Source organism: Schistocerca gregaria, chromosome 1 (genome assembly GCF_023897955.1).
Source record: "Schistocerca gregaria isolate iqSchGreg1 chromosome 1, iqSchGreg1.2, whole genome shotgun sequence".
Classification (NCBI taxonomy): domain Eukaryota; kingdom Metazoa; phylum Arthropoda; class Insecta; order Orthoptera; family Acrididae; genus Schistocerca; species Schistocerca gregaria.
Window position 1 is genome coordinate 590,669,624 of NC_064920.1, and position 19,381 is coordinate 590,689,004.

A 19,381-nucleotide genomic window follows, 5' to 3' on the forward strand; every position below is an offset into this window, starting at 1 on the left:
CTCAGAAGTTGAGTCGCATAGTGCTCAGAGCCATTTGAACCTAAATTTCTTAAGGCAAATGGTTCCTTTGAAAGGTCACAGCTGGATTCCTTCCCCATCCTTCCTTAATCCAATGGGGCTGAATGATCTTGGTGCTTGGTCCCCTCCCCCCCCAAATCAACCAACTTACAGGAAGCTGCTTCATGGGGCACTGACACCTGTCAGCTTGCCTTGGGCTGGCAAAGCTAGGCTTCTGACTGTTCTTTGCAACCACTTGGCCCCAGCCCATGGCTGCTTGGCTGAGCAGTATGAACGAGGAGGCTACGGCATGGCTACCAGTGTGTGAGAATTTTGCTCACACCTACTCAACTCTGCCCAAGGGCACCCACTGCCTGCAGTTAGAAATTGAGTTGGAATACCCCAACTTCCAGGGATGAAGTAAACTCTTTAACAAATCCTATTACTTGAACAATTAGATATTACTGAGAGGTGCTCTATGGTAACCACAATTAAAATTCTGCAGATAATGTGATTTAAACTCTTTGGGATAAAGTGAAATGAGAGAGAGATCAACCAGCCACTGCTGAACAAAGTTGGAACAGATAACTCACAAGTTGCAATTTCTTAATCACTTTCTAAATGTAGCAGCAAAAATTGAATAAGTGGTTCAGCTGAAGCAACAGAATGTTACAAAACCTTAATCAACCAGAACATCCTTTGCTGAAATGAAGAGTGTTAGAAAAGTTCTCAAAACCAAAAGCTTGTGTGATGTTCGAATTTCAACCAGAATTATGAAGACTTGTTATAACTTAATAAGTAATGTTGATAGAGATGCCTGTAATGCATCAAAGGCACAGAGATTTTTTTAGGTGTGTAAAAATACTCTATTGTTAAATTTCATTTGCAGAAAATGAGAAAGGTGATAAAAAAGACTTGAATAATCATCATCCAATTTCCTCATTGACAGCTTTTTTCAAAATATTTGAAAAAGTAATGTAGGCTACTTAAGTAGTCTCGCATTTAAGCAGCAACAGTGAGGGTTTCTCAATTGAAGATTCTGTACATACATTCGCTTGCCAACAAATGAGTCGGCCTCCTAACACATTTTCCATATTTCCATTCAATAATGATTTATGGAATAATTTAATGGGGTAGTTCATCACTTAGAAATGAAGTGGAAATGCTGAGTCGCGATAGGCACAATAAAAGGATTCAAAAAGGATTCACACAATTAAAGCTTTCAGCCATTAAGGCCTTTGTCAGCAGTAAACACACGTATGTGAGCGCACGCACGCGCGCCCACACACACACACACACACACACACACACACACACACACACACACACACACACACACACCTGCAGTCTCAGAGAGCTGAGACCAGACTGCGAACAGCAGCACCAGTGCATGATGGGAGTAGCGACTGGGTGGGGGTAAGGACGAAGCTGGGGCAGGGAGGGGGAGGGATAGTATGGTGGGAGTGGCAGACAGTCAAGTGTTGCAGTCTAGACAGAGAGCAAGAGAGAAGGTGTGGAGGGAGGAGGGGGCAAGTAGCGGAAAGGAGAGAAATAAAAGAAATTAAAAGACTGGGTGTGGTGGTGAAATGACAGCTGTGTAGTGCTGGAATGGGAACAGGGATGGGGCTGGATGGGTGAGGATAGTGACGAACAAAGGTTGAGGCCAGGAGGGTTACGGGAACATAGGATGCATTGCAGGGAAAGTTCCCACCTGCGCAATTCAGCAAAGATGTTGCTGGTTGGAAGGATCCATATGGCACAGGCTGTGAAGCAGTCATTAAAATGAGGGATATAATGTTTGGCAGCGTGTTCAGCAACAGGGTGGTCCACTTGTTTCTTCTCCACAGTTTGTTGGTGGCAGTTCATGCGGACAGACAGCTTGTTGGTTGTCATGCCTACATAGAATGCAGCACAGGGGTTGCAGCTTAGCTTGTAAATCACATGACTGGTTTCACGGGTAGCCCTGCCTTTGATGGGATAGGTGATATTAGGGACTGGACTGGAGTAGGCGGTGGTAGCAGGTCTTGCATCTAGGCCTATTAGAGGGTTATGAGCGATGAGGTAAGGGATTGGGAGCAGGGGTTGTGTAAGGATGAATGAGTATATTGTGTAGGTTCAGTGGATGGCGGAATACCACAGTAGGAGGTGTGGGAAGGACAGTGGGCAGGACATTTCTCATTTCAGGGCATGACGAGGTAATCGAAACCCTGGCAGAGAACATAATTCAGTTGCTCCAGTCCGGATGGTACCGAGTTACGAGGGGAATGCTCCTCTGTGGCTGGACTGTGAGACTGCGGCAGATGGTGGGAGACTGGGAAGATAAGGCACGGGAGACTTGTTTTTGTACAAGGATGGGAGGAGAATTAGAGTCAGTGAAGGCTTTAGTGAGACCCACGGTCTATTTTGAGAGCGACTGTTCCTCACTGCAGATGCGACGACCACAGGTGGCTAGGCTGTATGGGAGAGACTTCTTGGTATGGAATGGATGGCAGTTGTCTAAGTGGAGATGTTGCTGGTGGTTAGTAGGTTTGTTTTGGACAGAGGTACTGATGTAGCTGTCTTTGATGTGGAGGTCAACATCTAGGAAGGTGGCTTGTTGAGTTGAGTAGGACTAGGTGAAGCAAATGGGGAGAAGTTGTTGAGGTTCTGGAGGAATGTGATTAAGATGTCCTCACCTTCAATCCAGATAGCAAAGATGTCATCAATGAATCTGAACCAGGTGAGGGGTTTAGGATTCTGGGTTTTTAGGAAGGATTCCTCTAAATGGCCCATGAATAGGTTAGCATAGGATGGTGCCATGTGGGTGCCCATAGCCGTACCGCTGATTTGTAGGTAATGCCTTCAAAGGAGAAGTAATTGTGGGCTACATCAGTACCTCCATCCACATCAAACCTACTAACCACCAGCAATACCTCTACTTTGACAGCTGCCACCCATTCCATACCAAGAAGTTTCTTCCATACAGCCTAGCCACCCGTGGTCATTGCATCTGCAGTGATGAGCAGTTCCTCTCAAAATACACCGAGGGTCTCACTGAAGCCTTCACTGACGGTAATTATCCTCCCATCCTTGTACAAAAACAAATCTCCCATGCCTTATCTTTCCAGTCTCAATTAACTTAACGAGCGTCGAGGTGTGCATATCATCCGGTGTGTTCATCAGGGCCCGACGGATAATCAGGTTGCTACCGGTGCCTTCATCTTGGCCTTCGAGGGTGATACATTAGCGGAGAAGTTCAAGGTGATGGTCTACTGCTGTGATGTCAAGCCCTATATCCCTCCCATGATGCGGTGCTTTAAGTGCTGGAAGTTTGGGCATATGTCTTCCCTCACATGTCGAGATTGCGGACGCCCATCACATCCCAATACTCCGTGTGCCCTGCCTCCCATCTGTGTCAACTGTGGAGAGCAGCATTCACCTTGCTTGCCCGACTGCAGGATCTTACAGAAAGAGCGAAAAATCATGGAATATAAGACCCTGGACCGACTGACCTATAGTGAGGCTAAGAGGAAATATGACCGAATACATCCTGTGAGAATGACATCTTCATACACCGCTGCTACAACCACCATGCTAGCCCCATCAGTTCCAAGAACTCCAGCCAGATCGACAAGCCGTACAACTCCACATGCCCTCTTGCCCGTGAGGGGCTCTACCCACCCTGTTGCTCCTGCATCACCTACCTCGGGAGCAACACCCTCCCACCCATCGGGGATGTCCATCCCCGCTTCTAAGCCGGAGAATTGTCCAACTTCTTTGGCTTATCTCGCTCGCAAGGGGTCCCTCCCTTCCCAGGTTTCCACAAGCGACAGTGGCATAACTGCCCACAAGCGGCTGCTTGTAGGGCTTATGTGATCCTCCTCCATCCCGGAGACTAAATCAGTGAAGCCCTCCAAACCAGTGAAACCCAAGGTTCAGGGAGAGAAGTCCAAGAGAAAGACCTCTAAGGCCAATGAACTTGCGGTGCCACCCAACCCACCGCACCCTTCGAGCTTTGCGTCTGAGGATGAGGTGGAGATCCTGGCGTCCGCTGAGGACCTTGATCTCGCCGGTCCCTCAGACACCATGGATAGCACTTGCATAGGTGCTCAATCGGTGGCAGCAGGTGACCCAGCGGCATAATCTGCCTCCCCAGTCCCTTCACGCCTTTCTCAGCCAAGAACAATGTCATCCTCCAGTGGAACTGCAGCGGTTTCTTCCACCATCTAGCTGAGCTCCGACAACTTCTCAGCCTTCACCGTTTCCTCTTCATTGCTCTTCAAGAAACTTGGTTTCCAGCAATGCGAACTCCCACCGTCCGTGGCTATCGGGGTTATCATAGGAACCGGGCAGCTTATGAAAGGGTATCTGATGGCATCTGCATTTACGCCCTTCACTTCCATCACAGTGAATCTGTCCCTCTACAAACACCTTTAGAGGCTGTCGCTGTTTGGGTGTGGAAGCCACAGTCTGTAACTGTCTGCAGTCTGTATCTTCCACCAGATGGTGGTGTCCCACAACATGTCCTGGCTGCGCTGCTAGCCCAATTGCCGCACCCTTTTCTGTTACTGGGTGACTTCAACACCCATAACCCTCTGTGGGGTAGATCAGTGGCAACAGGCAGAGGCGCCACCATTGAGCATGTATTGGCCCAGCTCGACCTTTCACTTTTGAATGATGGTGCCTTCACACATTTCAGTGTGGCGCATGGCATGTACTCAGCCATTGACCTTTCTATCTGCAGTCCTAGCCTCTTACCATCTGTCCAATGGCGTGTGCATGACAACTTGTGATGTAGTGATCACTTTTCTGATCTTTCTATCACTGCTACGGCGTCAGTCTTCTGGGCGCCCCTGCAGATGGGCTATGAATAAGGCTGCCTGGGACTTGTTGTCCTGCATTACCACTATTGAGCCTCTTTCCAATGACGCCATTAATGCGGTGGTTCACTCTGTCACCAATGGCATCGTTACTGCCGCAGAATCTGCCATTCCCTGTACTTCTGGGTACCCTTGGCAGAGGAATGTGCCTTGGTGGTTGCCTGATATTGTTGAGGTGATTAAAGATCGCTGGTGGGCGCTCCAGCGTAACAAGTGACACCCCTCACTAGAATACCTCATCGCCTTTAAACGGCTTTGGGTGCGGGCCCGCCGCCTTATTCGCCAACACAAGCAGGAGTGCTGGGAACGGTATGTCTCCACCATTGGCCTCCATATCTCTCCGTTGCAGGTTTGGGCCAGCATTAGGCGCCTCTATGTCTATCGGATCCCTGTCAGTGTCCTTGCGCTTTCACTGAATGGAGCAGTTTGTACTGACTCCGACATAATTGCAAACTCCATAGTAGACCATTTTGCTCTGTTCCGCTTCTGTGAATTACCCGCTGGCCTTCCGCTCCATTAAAGAGCAGTTGGAACGTCAGAGTCTTTCATTTCACACCTGCTATCCTGAATCCTACAATGTTCCATTCAGTGAGTGTGAATTCCACAGTGCCCTAGCCGCTTGACCTGATACAGCTCCTGGGCCAGATCGCATCCACTGTCACATGCTGAAACACCTCTCAGTAGACTGCCAGCGACGCCTCCTTGACCTTTACAACAGTATCTGGGTCTGTCGCAGTGGCGGGAAAGCATTATCCCCATTTTGAAACCTGGTAAGAACCCATTGGAGGTGGACAGCTACCGCCCCAATAGCCTCACCAACATTCTTTGCAAGTTGCTCGAACGCTTGGTGAGTTGGGTACTCGAGTCTCGGGGCATTCTGGCTCTGTCTCAGGGTGGGTTCTGTAAAGGCCGGCCACTTTGCTGCCGACAATCTGGTGAGCCTGGAGTCAGTCATCCATACGGCCTTTGCTCGCCATCAGCACCTCATTGCTGTCTTTTTTTGACATGCTGGAGGCATACGATAAGACACGTCGCCATCACATCCTCTGCACTTCATGGTTGTGGTCTTCAGGGTCTACTGCCAATTTTATTACGAAATTTTCTTTCGCATCGTACCTTCTGCGTGCAAGTTGTGGCGCCCCTTAGCCCCCCCCCCCCCCCCCCCCCCCCCCCGAGTTCAGGAGAACGGGGTACCACATGGGTCTATTTTAAGTCTCTGCCTGTTTTTAATTGCAATTAACGGGCTTGCTGCGGCGGTGAGAACATCTGTCTCAGCTTCCTTGTATGCTGATGACTTATGCCTCTACTATAGCTCCATTGGCATTGTGGCATTGCAGGGTGCTATCTGCAAGGCGCAGTCTTGGGCATAGCTTCTAGTTTTTGGCTGCCAAGACCTGCGTTATGCATTTCTGCCGGCGACGCACTGTTCTCCCTGAGCTGCAGCTTTATCTTGCCAGCAAACTTCTTGCTGTGGTGGAGGCACATCAGTTTTTGGGTGTGGTTTTTGATGCCCGGTTGACTTGGCTTCCAAATATTCGGCAGCTTAAACAGATGTGTTGGCGGCATCTTAATGCTCTGCGATGCTTGAGCCACACCAGCTGGCACGCGACCGGTCTACACTCTTACGGCTGTACCAAGCATTAATCCAGCCCCGTCTGGATTATGGGAGCCTGGCTTATGCTTCAGTATCCCCTTCTGCATTGCAGGCGCTGGGCCCAATCCTTCACAGCGGGATCTGACTTGCCAAACAGGCCACCAGTGGACCAACTCTGGACATTGGCCTCCCAGGTGGCATTGGTGCCATATCCCCCGATATAACTGTAGCATGAGTTTCTGTCATTGGCATTCTTTACAGTGATTGACATACTGTCTAACAGATCTGTAGAAACCAGACCAGTGTTACCTGCCTCAGATTGTAGGTGATCATATGCTGAAGCATTGTGGAACTGCTTCAGGATAACTGGTCGTAGGTGAGCTGGGGTGACAAGTAACTGTTTCTGCCCCATAAGATCATACTACTTCTTACACAGGGTGTTTAAAAAAGGGCTTTATGACTTTAAAAATTCATATAAATTTATTGAAAGAAGATATAGAGCTGGATTTAGTGTTATTTTGTAGGGAAACACATCAAGCTTTTTACCTTAAACTAAACATGTTGTATATGGCTTCTGCTGGTTATCCTGCACACATCCCATTGGAAGTAAATTTCTTCCCACATTGTCTTGTCTATACGGTTTCAAATGCAAACGGTTTCTCAACACACGCCAAACAGTCGAATGTGGGATTTGCATTTTGCGAGATGCACTCCGGGTTGATCTTATAGGCTGTTGACAAAACGTATCATTCACTCAACGACACTGTCGGATGTGCTTGAATGACCTGATGATTTCCTATGTCTTACCGAGCACCCTGTTTGTACAAAATATTTAGGTCACTCATAAACTGCAGGCCTGCTAGGAGGATCTTTAGTTTACTTGGTACGAAAATTACACTGAACTGTTGTCGCCAACTTTGATTCTTCAAACCAAAGCACACATGCTCAGGTCCAGTGCAGGCAACCATCTTTAACGCAACTGCTGCGAGCGCTCCTTATGGTGCAATTCAGCGCTAGCGAACTACACAAGACAAAACTTGATGTATTTTCCTACAAATTGACACTACAATCACTTCTGTAGGTACTTATGAATTAATTTATATGAATTTTCGAATTTGCGAAATTCTTTTCAAAACACCCTATACAATGTCCTGTTTGTTAATTAGAATTCTCCTTTGGCTGGTTCCTCATTCTTCAAAGCTTCTATGGTTTTCAGTGATGTTGTATCTTACCTTTGTCCAGCAACAACATCCGTGACTGATATTTTGTCCATGCTGCTGTGTTCAACTGCGGGATTTTGTGAAAGGCAGTTGTGTGTACTTGTGTTTGTGTCCATTTTTATATATTACTACATTGTCGTATTACTGAAGCCTCCCTGCCCATCTTGATAGTCGACCTGATGGATCCTTCAAGCTCGTCAGCCAGCACAGAGAATGGTGGTGTGTCACAGTGGTGATTACTTTGCTAAATAAATGTGGCCGGAATTTATGGCTCAAACAAATGTAAGACACTCTTTCTTGGATTTGGATCATAAGCTATCAACATATTAGCACACTCCTGGATTTGTAATAGAATACCACCTACACCATGACTGTCAGCATCAATGTGAAGTCGGCCTCGTCATTCTTGTCATACATTGATAGGCCTGGAAAGATGTTAGCACAATTCTGTCTTGTGCCTTGTTCCAGGAAAATTTGACATCTCTCTGCAGTTGTCCTTACAAGAAACATGCCTTGTTACAGACGTCCTTTATGAATTGTAGGTAGTATGAGCACATTCTGAGAAAATTTCTAACATCCTGAATGTGGAATCAAGTGGTAAAATTCTGTGAATGATCGTATTTTCTCTGGATCAGGACAGACTCGTATCATCTTTCACTCAGTGTCCCAAGATTTTTATTTGTTGTGTGATTGAGAGGAAATTTTTCAGATTCAGGCAGAGGCTTGCAGTCTGAACACATTTCAACATGTTTGTCAGGTAGCTTAGATATTTTTAAGGTGTCTTCGAAAAAATGTTAATCTCATCAGTATAACTGAGAAACATCGTCCATTTAAGGCGTCAAAACGGGTTGCTTCTCATTTGCTCAAAGGTGGCTGGAATGTTACTTGGTCCAAATGGCATAACTTTGAACTTGTACAGGCTGTCAGGAGTTACGGAGGTAGTCTTTTACAGATTAGCTTCATCAGTCTTAGTTTACCAGTAGCCTATCTGTGTGTCCATAATTGTAAAATACTTTGCTTCTTTCAAACACTCTGATTTTGTTCAGTTGTTGGGAATTGACTCAGGAATGCCATGTGCCAGCCTTCTTCACTTCGACCACAGGAGGGGACCAAGGATTCATTGAAGATTCAATGATGTCATCTTGCAGCATCTTCTCACTTACTCCTGGATTATCTGTTGTTCAGCTGGCAACACCATGTACGAGCACTGGCTAATTGGTGGATGATCCTTATTGCTGATATGAAGTTTTACCATGGACTGTTTGGTTCATCTTTCCTCCAGTTTGGATTTGAAAAAATATGAAAACTGGTGAAGAACTGCCAACTCTCACCGACGTTGTTCTTTGGTCAGACCAGATATTGTTGGCTGACTGGTAGTAGCTTCCTCCTGTTGTCTGAGGTGGTAGTGAAGCACAGTTCTCTGTTGATAGCATAAAGCTGCACTTCCTGGATGGTTTGGCTATCCCTGTGCACATATTTTTGGGACGCATTGTCTGCTCATGACAGTTAACAATCCACAGTTCTCCCTGACCGCCTAAAAAGTGTGTGATCATCACTGGCATGTAGATTTATTTTATGAGCGTAAGTAGTTCTTTGCAGTTGACAAAAGCTTTACAGTTTAACTGAGCATTTAGATTGATGACTGGAACTGTGCTTGTTGATTATGGTGTGATAACATTGTCTTCAACGGCAAACAACCAGCTTGAGCAATGTTTCTTGAGTGTGCTTGTTGAAATAGCTTTGTCAGTCTGGAGCTCTGATCTATTTAGAGAATACTTTTTTGTTGGATAATGCAAAGATAGTGCTCCTTGGGCAACTTGTAAATAATTCATATTTTTCTTTTCAATATTTCAGATATGCTTCGTTGGTTAAAAAAGAAGTCATTCAGCATAAAATCACATTATTTCTTTAATATTTACAATTTATTTTATTGTCACTGAAGATTCATGTATACAATACAGCGCCTAATTTCAGAATGTATACTTGAAGACTTACACAGTGAACATTAAAACATGACCTGTTACATTACAGATATGTAGATTGTTTCATTTGTTTTACTTTTTAACAATGAAAGTCATCAACAGTGACAGCAGCAAGATCTTCTTGCAATCACAGGCTGTTGTGTAAGCTGTGGCAGTACCCGACTCAGCATATTTGGCTGCTGCAATAAAGATAATGCCATCAGCATGTTGCATCACTCATGCTCTCAACGTGAACAGAAAATGAAAACATCTGTGTAACATACAATATAGTTTAATAAAATAGAAAGAAGTAGAAAGAAATATATATGTCTGCTTGTGTCTGTATATGTATGGATGGATGTGTGTGTGTGTGTGTGTGTGGGCGCGCGTGTGTGCGCGAATATATACCTATCCTTTTTTCCCCCTAAGGTAAGTCTTTCCGCTCCCGGGATTCGAATGGCTCCTTACCCTCTCCCTTAAAACCCACATCCTTTCATCTTTCCTTCTCCTTCCCTCTTTCCTGACAAAGCAACCGCTGGTTGCGAAAGCTCGTAATTTTGTTTGTGTGTTTGTGTGTTATTTTATTGTGCCTGTCTACCGGCGCTTTCCCGCTTGGTAAGTCTTGGAATCTTCGTTTTTAATATATATACAATATAGTTTTGTACAAATAAAATGGTTAAATAACAGAAAGTCGTTAACATATATTTAATTAATATAATTTCATCTCACCTGTATTCGTATAGGTGTGAAAGTTTCATTCTCTTGTCATAATACACTATGCACAGTCCGTCTGCTTGTGAGGCCTGCAAGAAGTATTGTCCAAGAATAAAGTTGTAACAACATTATGTTGAAATGACATAATGCGAATTGTTGTTTTCTGTAATTTCATGAATACATTTCCAGTTGACTGTACATATTTCGCATTAGTGATTTTGAGCACAACTGCATTTGTATTGCAGAACATAACCTGTTTTAGTTAGTTTGATAAGCATATGATATTACAGAAAACGAAGCCCCTGAGTCAGCTAGTGTCCTGATAGGTTGAGCGTCAGTGATGACGTGAATGAGATTTTCAGACATCTTGGTGACTGTCAGCCTCACCTCAACAGGTGGTTTCTTTGGATACTTTCCTGTGTTTGGCAGCTGGGCAATTAGTTGTTATCTCTGTACAGTGACGGGAAATGCCTATGGCACGTTGAGGAGCAACCTTGTGCAGGGCACGACAATGGGCTTCATCCCACAGGTTGACTATAATTTTATGCAATTGACTTGTGTTAACAGAACTGTTGCGATGGTTAATGTCTAGAGACATAATAGTTGTAAACTCATCTTCTTTCTTGCAGTAACATATAACATGTCCAGGGCATCCACAATGGAAACAATTTGGCATGTTGTCCCTGCGTGCAAAGGATTGTTCTTCAGCACGGTGTTATACTTGATTGTACCTGTATTGGTCCAAGTAACATTGTCAAAGGTCCAATTATCCCACGACTTTGAGCCCTGTGCTTCAGTTTATCCCCTAAGAGTTGCTATTGATTGATGCTGAATGTTTTCTTCAATTCAACGTGCAGTTTATCTCCGCTATTGAGCTTCTCCTCATTCTTCAATCACTGCTAGGCTGTGCTCTCCAAGTAAAAGTACACATTTGTGAACACATCCCAGCTGTTGTGTTTGATGACTATGTAGAACCCTTTCAGCCATTTCATTGGGCCCCCCGACCAGCATCTCCAGATGCTTTAACTGCAGCTGACTTACTGCTGTTATGGATTACATAGGTCATGTCAATATTTGGACTGTAGGAACTGTGTACTGTTTCTATTCCATTTCCTGCTTGTATAGGTGACATATTTTGCATTACCTCATTGGAGTCACAGTGATATATCCAGTGTCACCACCAAACAATGTTGCACATCATAACCAGAGTCAGATCTAAATCCACAACAGTGAAGTAAAACACAAGGTGTTGAATGCAAATTTATTACGGACACCAGCACACGTACAGAACAGAACTGCAATCCTGGAGAGAGTGCAGCTATTTATACAGAGATTGAGTATTCCACAAGATGCCAGCCAGCGATGTTATCTGCTGTGCAACATTGCATGCAGCATAGCTCATGGAAATATGAACAGTATCACAACCAATGCACTGAAGAATATGATTTCAAATGTGTAAATAATTTCCCAGACACCTTGATAATGCTATACTGATTTCTCATCTTAGTACAACTTTTAAAATATTAATGCATTTCTTTTAATTTTAAGAATTGAGATGAATAAATTATAAAAGTACATAATGTCACTTATTCTGGACAGGAACCATGGAAGCATTGACAGACTGTGCTTATCTTTGTTTTATTTGCATTCCATTTTTCTGGTAGGCAGGTCCTATTTAACTAGTGTTATCTGATGGGCCTCCAACATTACACAGAAATCCTCAAGACTCACAAGGATACTTTAAAATGTGATAAAATAATATATCCAGTGAAAAATGTATGAAAGAACTTCAGTATCCTCATGGTAACTGAATTTATATCAAGGTGTCTTGTATATTGATTTGCTGATACTTTTCCATTCCCTAAGTTTTTTTGGTGCTGTCACAATAACAAACTATTAACACCTTAAGTAATTTCTATGGAGTTACAAATTTGGTAAACACATGCTGTAAATTTGTGCTTAATAACAGAATAAATAATTTAAAGTTATGCTGTATGCACTGGATGTTGTTTCATTCATCATCTTTCTGAAGTATACAGTTGATCAGAATTGTGTGGATAATTCATATTTTGGAACAGTTTTGTGTTGTGGCCTCTTGTTTCTAAGACTAGGAAAAGGAATTACTACTTCAAAGTGTGTTATTAAATTGCCTTCGTGAAGCAGTGCAAGTGTGCATTGTGTTCTCTCAAGGTAACTCACCTTGATCGATTAATGGTGCACTATTGTGTTTAGAGCTGAAGAATCAACAACTTGAGTGAACATTTGAAAGCACATAGTGAATTCCGCATTACTTCAGTCCTTTACGCATGGGAAGGAGGGAGTATATGCAACACTAGTATATTTCACAATAATTATAAGTTGGCATTTTTTCACATATTTAAAAATTTGGTGACAGAAGTCAGAGCAGAGTGTGTGTGTGTGTGTGTGTGTGTGTGTGTGTGTGTGTGTGTGTGTGTGTTTTAAAGAAATTCTAATACAAAATAACGCATAAACTAGTACCCCCCTCCCTCCTAACCCATCAGGTATTGTGTTGTGCTTCGATTTATTAGAATTGCTTGGCAGTAGCTTGGATGCAAACCCAGTAAATTAATTGTCTTTCCTTTTTCAGTATTGTGAATACTATCCTGAATATGAAAAATGCAAACAGTGGTTGGAGCGCAACATGCCATCAGAATTTGAAAAAGTGCTTAAGTTAGGTGAGTTCTGTATAACTTGTGCATTAAAATCTAACATGACTGAGAAAGAAATAAGCTACAAAATACAGGTTGTTTCAGGAAGAATAGTAAATATTGTAGGAAGTGGTATATAGACAAATTGCAATAAAAACGCCATATAACATGTGTCCAATTTTTATTGAATACAGAGATGTAGCTGTTAGCATGTAACCCAGACAAACTGAAAGCAAAGGCAAATCAGGATATTCAGTTGATTTTTCAAAAATTTCACCAACTACTTTATTGCAGTTTTGACTTCTCTTGATAACACCACCTGTAGATCTCATGAGGTCACCTTCGTGTTCTTTTATGAGGGCTGCACTGATCATAATCCAAATGATTAAATTGGCTCTGGTTGTTAATTCTTCTTTGTGGCACACAGGCAAAAATCCAAAGGTGTGAGGTCCAGGGACTTCGGTGGCCAAGAAACGTGCCCATTGCTATTGACCCATCTTTTGGGTAATGTTAAGTTTAGATTATGTCACCCGATGACTACAATGTGCAGAAGTCCCATCATGCTGGATGAACATACACATTCTTGTAGCCAAAGAATCTCTCTCAATAAAGCTGGAAGCTCATTTTCAAGAAAGTGTAGAGTAAGATGATGCGGTAACACAACAGGCCTAATCAACCGTTTGTCTATAAAACCACAACACACTTTTACAGAGAAGCATTCTTGAAAATGTCTCCACAGCAGTATGTGGGTTTTCTTCGACCACTGATGTGAATTAAGAGTGTTATTGATGCCATCACAAGTGAAAGTGGCTTGAGCAGCGAGGAGTAAAAATGGGATTACTTGGCAGTTTTCAAGCATCCAATGACAAAATTCCAATTTTCTATCCTCATCTCCTGGCTAAAGGTGCTGAATGAGTTGTAATGTCTTCTGCTTCATCCACAGTCTGTTCATTTACACTTTCATATGCAATGTGACTGCTGCGCATTGTATCTGTCTCACACAGTGTATTAAACACATAAGTAAACACTCCTGAATCTGATAGTCTGCAGTTAGGAAATAGTGCTGTATTCTCCACAAGCAGCATCAACATTTCCATTACAAAACCCATACACAGATACCATATCAGCATACTCAGTATGTGTAAGTACATGTGACATGTTTACACACTACAGTACACTTGGCCAACAAATCACAATGAATACTTCAGTGTAAACTAAAGCACAACATGAACATAAACACAGTCAGTAAATATGACCTGGCAATCAGTGTACCAACACATGAAGCGAAAATACATTGAACCGAGCTATATCTCTGTACTCCATAAAATTATTATACGGCATTTTTTATTGCAATTTGTGTATACTACTACCTCCTAAAATGTTAACCATTCCTCCTGGAGCATCCTGTATATTAAAATAAAAAAGAAAGCTTTTTGTAGTAGTTGTATATCTCATTGATCTTCCTGTCTGAGATAGCGAATTGTGTGTCATCCTTTCAGTAATCTCTGGCATTTTTTCAACATCTTTGTTACTTTGATATTTTTCAAACATATTTCAAAGTGCAAAAAGACAAATTACAGTTTATTATGTTTTGTTGATTTGAATTTTGTGTGCCTCATTTCTGTTACCCGAGTTCTTGACAAATCTGGAATATGAAAGCTTTTAAGTGTACTCAAACTGGATATTAATTATATATGCATCTGCTTACTAGCAGCCAAAACTAGAACTGGACTGAAAACTTCACACACACACACACACACACACACACACACACACACACACACACACACACACACACACACCCACACCTCTTAAATCTGTTTATCGACCGTATTCTTGTTTTGGCTGTTGGTAAGTTCCGACTCACCTGTCGCAATACTGACTCTTATTGACGTATCATAGAAGATAGGTTAAGGAAAGGCAAACCTATGTTTGTCACATTTGTAGACTTAGAGGAAGCTTTTGACAATGTTGAGTGGAATACTCACTTTCAAATTCTAAAGCTGGCAGGGATAAAAAATAGTGTGTGAAAGGCTATTTACAACTTGTACAGAAACCAGACGGTAGTCATGAGACTCGAGGGGGCATGAATGGGAAGCTGTGATTGAGAAGGGGGTGAGAAAGGGTTGTAGCCTGTCCCAGATGTTGTTCAATCTATTGAACAAGCACTAAAGGAAACAAAAGAAAAATTTGGAGTGGGAATTTAAGTCCAGAGAGAAGAAATAAAGACTTTGAGATTTGCCAGTGGCATTGAACTTCTGTCAGACAGCAAAGGACTTAGAAGAGTAGTTTAATGGAATGGACAGTATCTTGAAAGGAGGATATAAAATGAACATCAACAAAAGCAAAATGAGGATAATGTTTGCAGTCGAATTAAATTAAGTGATGGTGAGGGAATCTGATCAGGAAATGTGACATCCTGAGTAGCAGATGAGTTTTGCTATTTGGGCAGCGAAATAACCGCTGATTATTGAAGTAGAGAGGATATAAAGTATACATAGGCAATGGCAACAAAAGTTTTTCTGAAGAAAAGTTTTTTAACATCAAATATGGATTTGTGTGTTAGAAAGTCTTCTCTGGAAGTATTTATATGCAATGTGACCATGTATGTAAGTGAAACATGGGCAATAAATAGTTTAGTCAGAGAGAGAATAGAAGCTTCTGAAATATAGTGCTACAGAAGAATGCTGAAGAATAGATAGGTAGATCATGTAACTAACGAGGAAGTGCTGAATAGCATTGGGGAGAACAGAAGTTCATGACACAACCTGGCAAGAAGAAAGAAACGGTTGATAGAACACATTCTGAGGCAGCAAGGGATCACCAATTCAGAATTGGAGCGAAGCATGGCAGGGTAAAAATCTTAAGAGGGAGACCAAGAAATGAATACAGTAAGCAGATTCAGAAGGATGTAGCCAAAGTAGCTTTGTTTATTTTGTAAAATAAGTTATGAGATACTGATTTTTATTTCATGTGCTGTATATGATTAACAAAGCAGCAAGGAAAAGTGTAAATTATCATAGGAGCTAAGAGGTCAAACCATAACCATAAATGTGGATGTCTGCTTAATAGCAAACTTTGTCACCATTGCTGTTATTGTTTAATGCTTTTCTTACTACCCAAATTTCATATTCTCCTCTGTCAGTGTTATTTTAGGCTTGATGAGAGAAATAGAGGTGAGAGTTTACTTCCCCAGTTGACTTTACAAGCTTATTATTAACCAGCTCAATTAATTTCTGTACACTGTGTAAAATATTAATTTAAAAGACAACTCAGGCACTACAGTCCTGCTTCATGCCTTCTATCACTGTTGCCAATCTTGTATGATCTACGGTGTGTGGTGCTAAGTGTGTATGTAGTTGTTGCAAGTGAATCATGTCAAATTTGAACACACAAATGTTTAAAATGTGCTATTGCAAAACCTGTGTTCTATTTATTGTGATATATCTCCCACAGCACATGATCTGCACAATATTTTCAGTAATTAACAAAATGATTTCACACCTGCACTCCCATCATTGAAGGGCTACTCCCCCTCTCCACACAGCCAGCACACACTCGTTTTACATGTGCTAGTGTGGTTTGGTGGCTGTGCTGGCTGTTGTATGATGTAAAAAGTTGCCAGCCAATAAGAGCTCACTAGCCAGAAGTGGCCAGTGTTTCCTTGTTCGTGACTGAGCATATTCTTAAAGACTCAATGTTTAAATTTAAAAGGTTGATAATTGATATTGTTGCTGAGTAGAGTAAATTGAAAATACATGCAAGAAGAAGAGACTGAGTTAAAGAGAAGGTGCTGGCTGGGCCCCTTTGTCACATAATGGCATGGTCCGAAACACTTTGCATCGACTGTCCTGTTTTTTTTTTTTTTTCCCCATTGCTGCCACAACATAGCAGTAGCTGTATCATAATTGCGTGGTGAAGCTAAACGTTGCAAATTGTGTTGATAGTGACGATTGTGGATTACGTCAGCATTTCCTCTCTCATGTTTCCCCTCTCCACAACAGCCAAAATATTCCCTTAACTCTGTCACAACCCGTGGTGTAAACCATCTGTTTTTTGTGGCACTTATAACTCATTCAGTCACATCAAATGTCAGTATGAAGAAAACAGGACATCATCAAGTGAGACATTGCATAAGAACATAGAATCGAGGTAAACCTTACTAGGAAGAAACACAAAATCGGGGAATGTTTTTAGCATTGGTCTTAGTTGTTCAAGAGGTCAGTTAATTTATGGCGTAGAATTGCAAAAAACAAAAGTCTGAGAACATAAAATTGAAGTTCCACTGTATACTCCTTGACAACAATTAAAAATAATTTCCATGTGGATGCACTCCTCTCCCAAACTCTTGTGGAAAAGCGATGAGTATGGTGGACAGGGAGCACTACATAAGTAGTGTACAACAAGTTGGGAATTTTAGGTTGGATGGGAAACATGCTCAGACAGGAAAGTAGTTAAGGCTACTGCTTGCATAAAGTGGTAAATCAGTGTTACAGTCCTGGTACGACACAAATTTTAACACATCACTACTGAACTTATTTCAGTGCCTTTCTGTCATAATTTCTATTTCATTTTATCATGTATGTGTGCAGCTGTGGATTGAGAATGGTTTCTGTTCTCTCTGACATGTCTGAAAGGAAAGACATCAAACAGATATAAAATTTCCAAGCTTTGCCTAACAGGCTCCACTGTGTCATTTGTGGTCATCATGTTTGTTGTTGTCTGCTTGATTGTCTCAACAAATCTTCTTAGTTTTCATTTCTTTACTTTGCTTCTCCATCCCATAGAATGGAAAAGAAAATACACACACAAGCAACTCATATATTGACACTTGCATACCAGGAAAGATTGACTGCTGTGAGGTTCAGTGCTAAAAGTTACATAAACGCTAATACTACTCATTCCCTAGTCATAACAAAAATATTCACATAATGTGCTATGGGCTTAATTTCAGCCTTACCTAGGTAGGAGCCTTATCTTATCAGAGGAGTTACGTAGTCCAAATACACAAACCTCCCAATCAAAGCACTACATTTGGGGCAACCATGTATTCTTAAATATTAAAAGTACCCTACACCTAGGTTTGCCACCTCATAGGAAATAGTCGATATGTTGTTGAGTATCTTTAATGACATGGGGTGCTGCAGAGAATCCATTATATATGTGTAAACGGTAGGTGCAGTTGTCGTGCATTACATAATGCTTGTGTGCAGGAATTACTCTGTGGGTAGGTGTAATGTCAGACTACCTCAAGGGAACCTTAAAAACTATGGCAGGTGCAGTATAATGTATCTGTGGTGCATTCTCTTTGTGTCCGTCCTTCCTGGTGATTTTTCAGCTGTTGTACATTTCTTTTACTAATGCTGTACACACACACACACACACACACACACACACACACACACACACACACACACACACACACACACAGAGAGAGAGAGAGAGAGAGAGAGAGAGAGAGAGAGAGAGAGAGAGAGAGAGAGAGAGAGAGATGTGGGGGGGGGGGGGGGATATTTACTCTTCGTGTCAACTCTTAATTGACTTGCAGCTAGTAATTAAACGCCCAAAATTTTAATGATATTGCACATTCATTCCAGTATTTATTTTACCAATGACTTTGTCTTTGTCATTTTTGGTTATTTTTCTTTATTAGGTGACAAAGATGACAATGAACCTGGGGGAGAAGAAGAGAAAAAACGGCAGAAAAGAGGTGGAAAGGCTTTGATGAAAGCTAAAAAGAAGGAAGATGGCCCAAAACAAGTTTGTATTTCTCGTGCTCCTCGTGGAAAAAAGAAGTCTGTAACTGTTGTTACTGGTCTAAGCACATTTGGTAAGAAAATTTCATTATCTTCAGTACGCATAGAATCACGATGATGTAATCATTTAATGAAATCAAACCGTTAATAACAGAGAAGATTGTTGCATATAAAATTATTTTGTGGACTCGGTTGACTCCAGACTTCATAAACATTCTCTAACATGCAATTAATACTCCTGTGAAGGTTAGTTCTTCAAACATATCTGTAGTGCAGTCACATCCACTCATTTGTACATATATGAGCCCTCTATAGAAATCACTTTCATGATATCTTAAGAAGAAGAAGAAGAAGAAGAAGAAGAAGAAAGCACCAGTTTTGCTTATGGCCCTTCTAAAAATTACCAGCCCATGTTAATATACTGCTGCTGATTTAAAGCTCATAGCCAATGCCCTCTGCAAAGGCTAGGTGCGAGGTCTGTCCCATGTATCCATCCGTCATATGATAGTTGCAATTTATTATTGGAATAGAAGCAGAACAATATGTCAAACCTTGCTACAACAATTCTGGTGCTTCCTATGTGGATATGATTACAAGGCAACTGTTGTAAC

General features: G+C 42.0%; 1 protein-coding gene across 2 annotated transcripts in view; it reads left to right on the plus strand.

The window, feature by feature from the left end:
* LOC126357653 (density-regulated protein homolog) overlaps positions 1-19,381 on the plus strand; it is a 45,291-nt gene that overhangs the window by 9,924 nt on the left and 15,986 nt on the right. For both annotated transcript variants that reach the window (XM_050007477.1, XM_050007476.1), the window contains exons 3-4: positions 12,954-13,041; positions 18,668-18,844. In XM_050007477.1, coding sequence (XP_049863434.1) covers positions 12,954-13,041; positions 18,668-18,844 — 265 coding nt within the window. The remainder of the gene's footprint in view (positions 1-12,953; positions 13,042-18,667; positions 18,845-19,381) is intronic.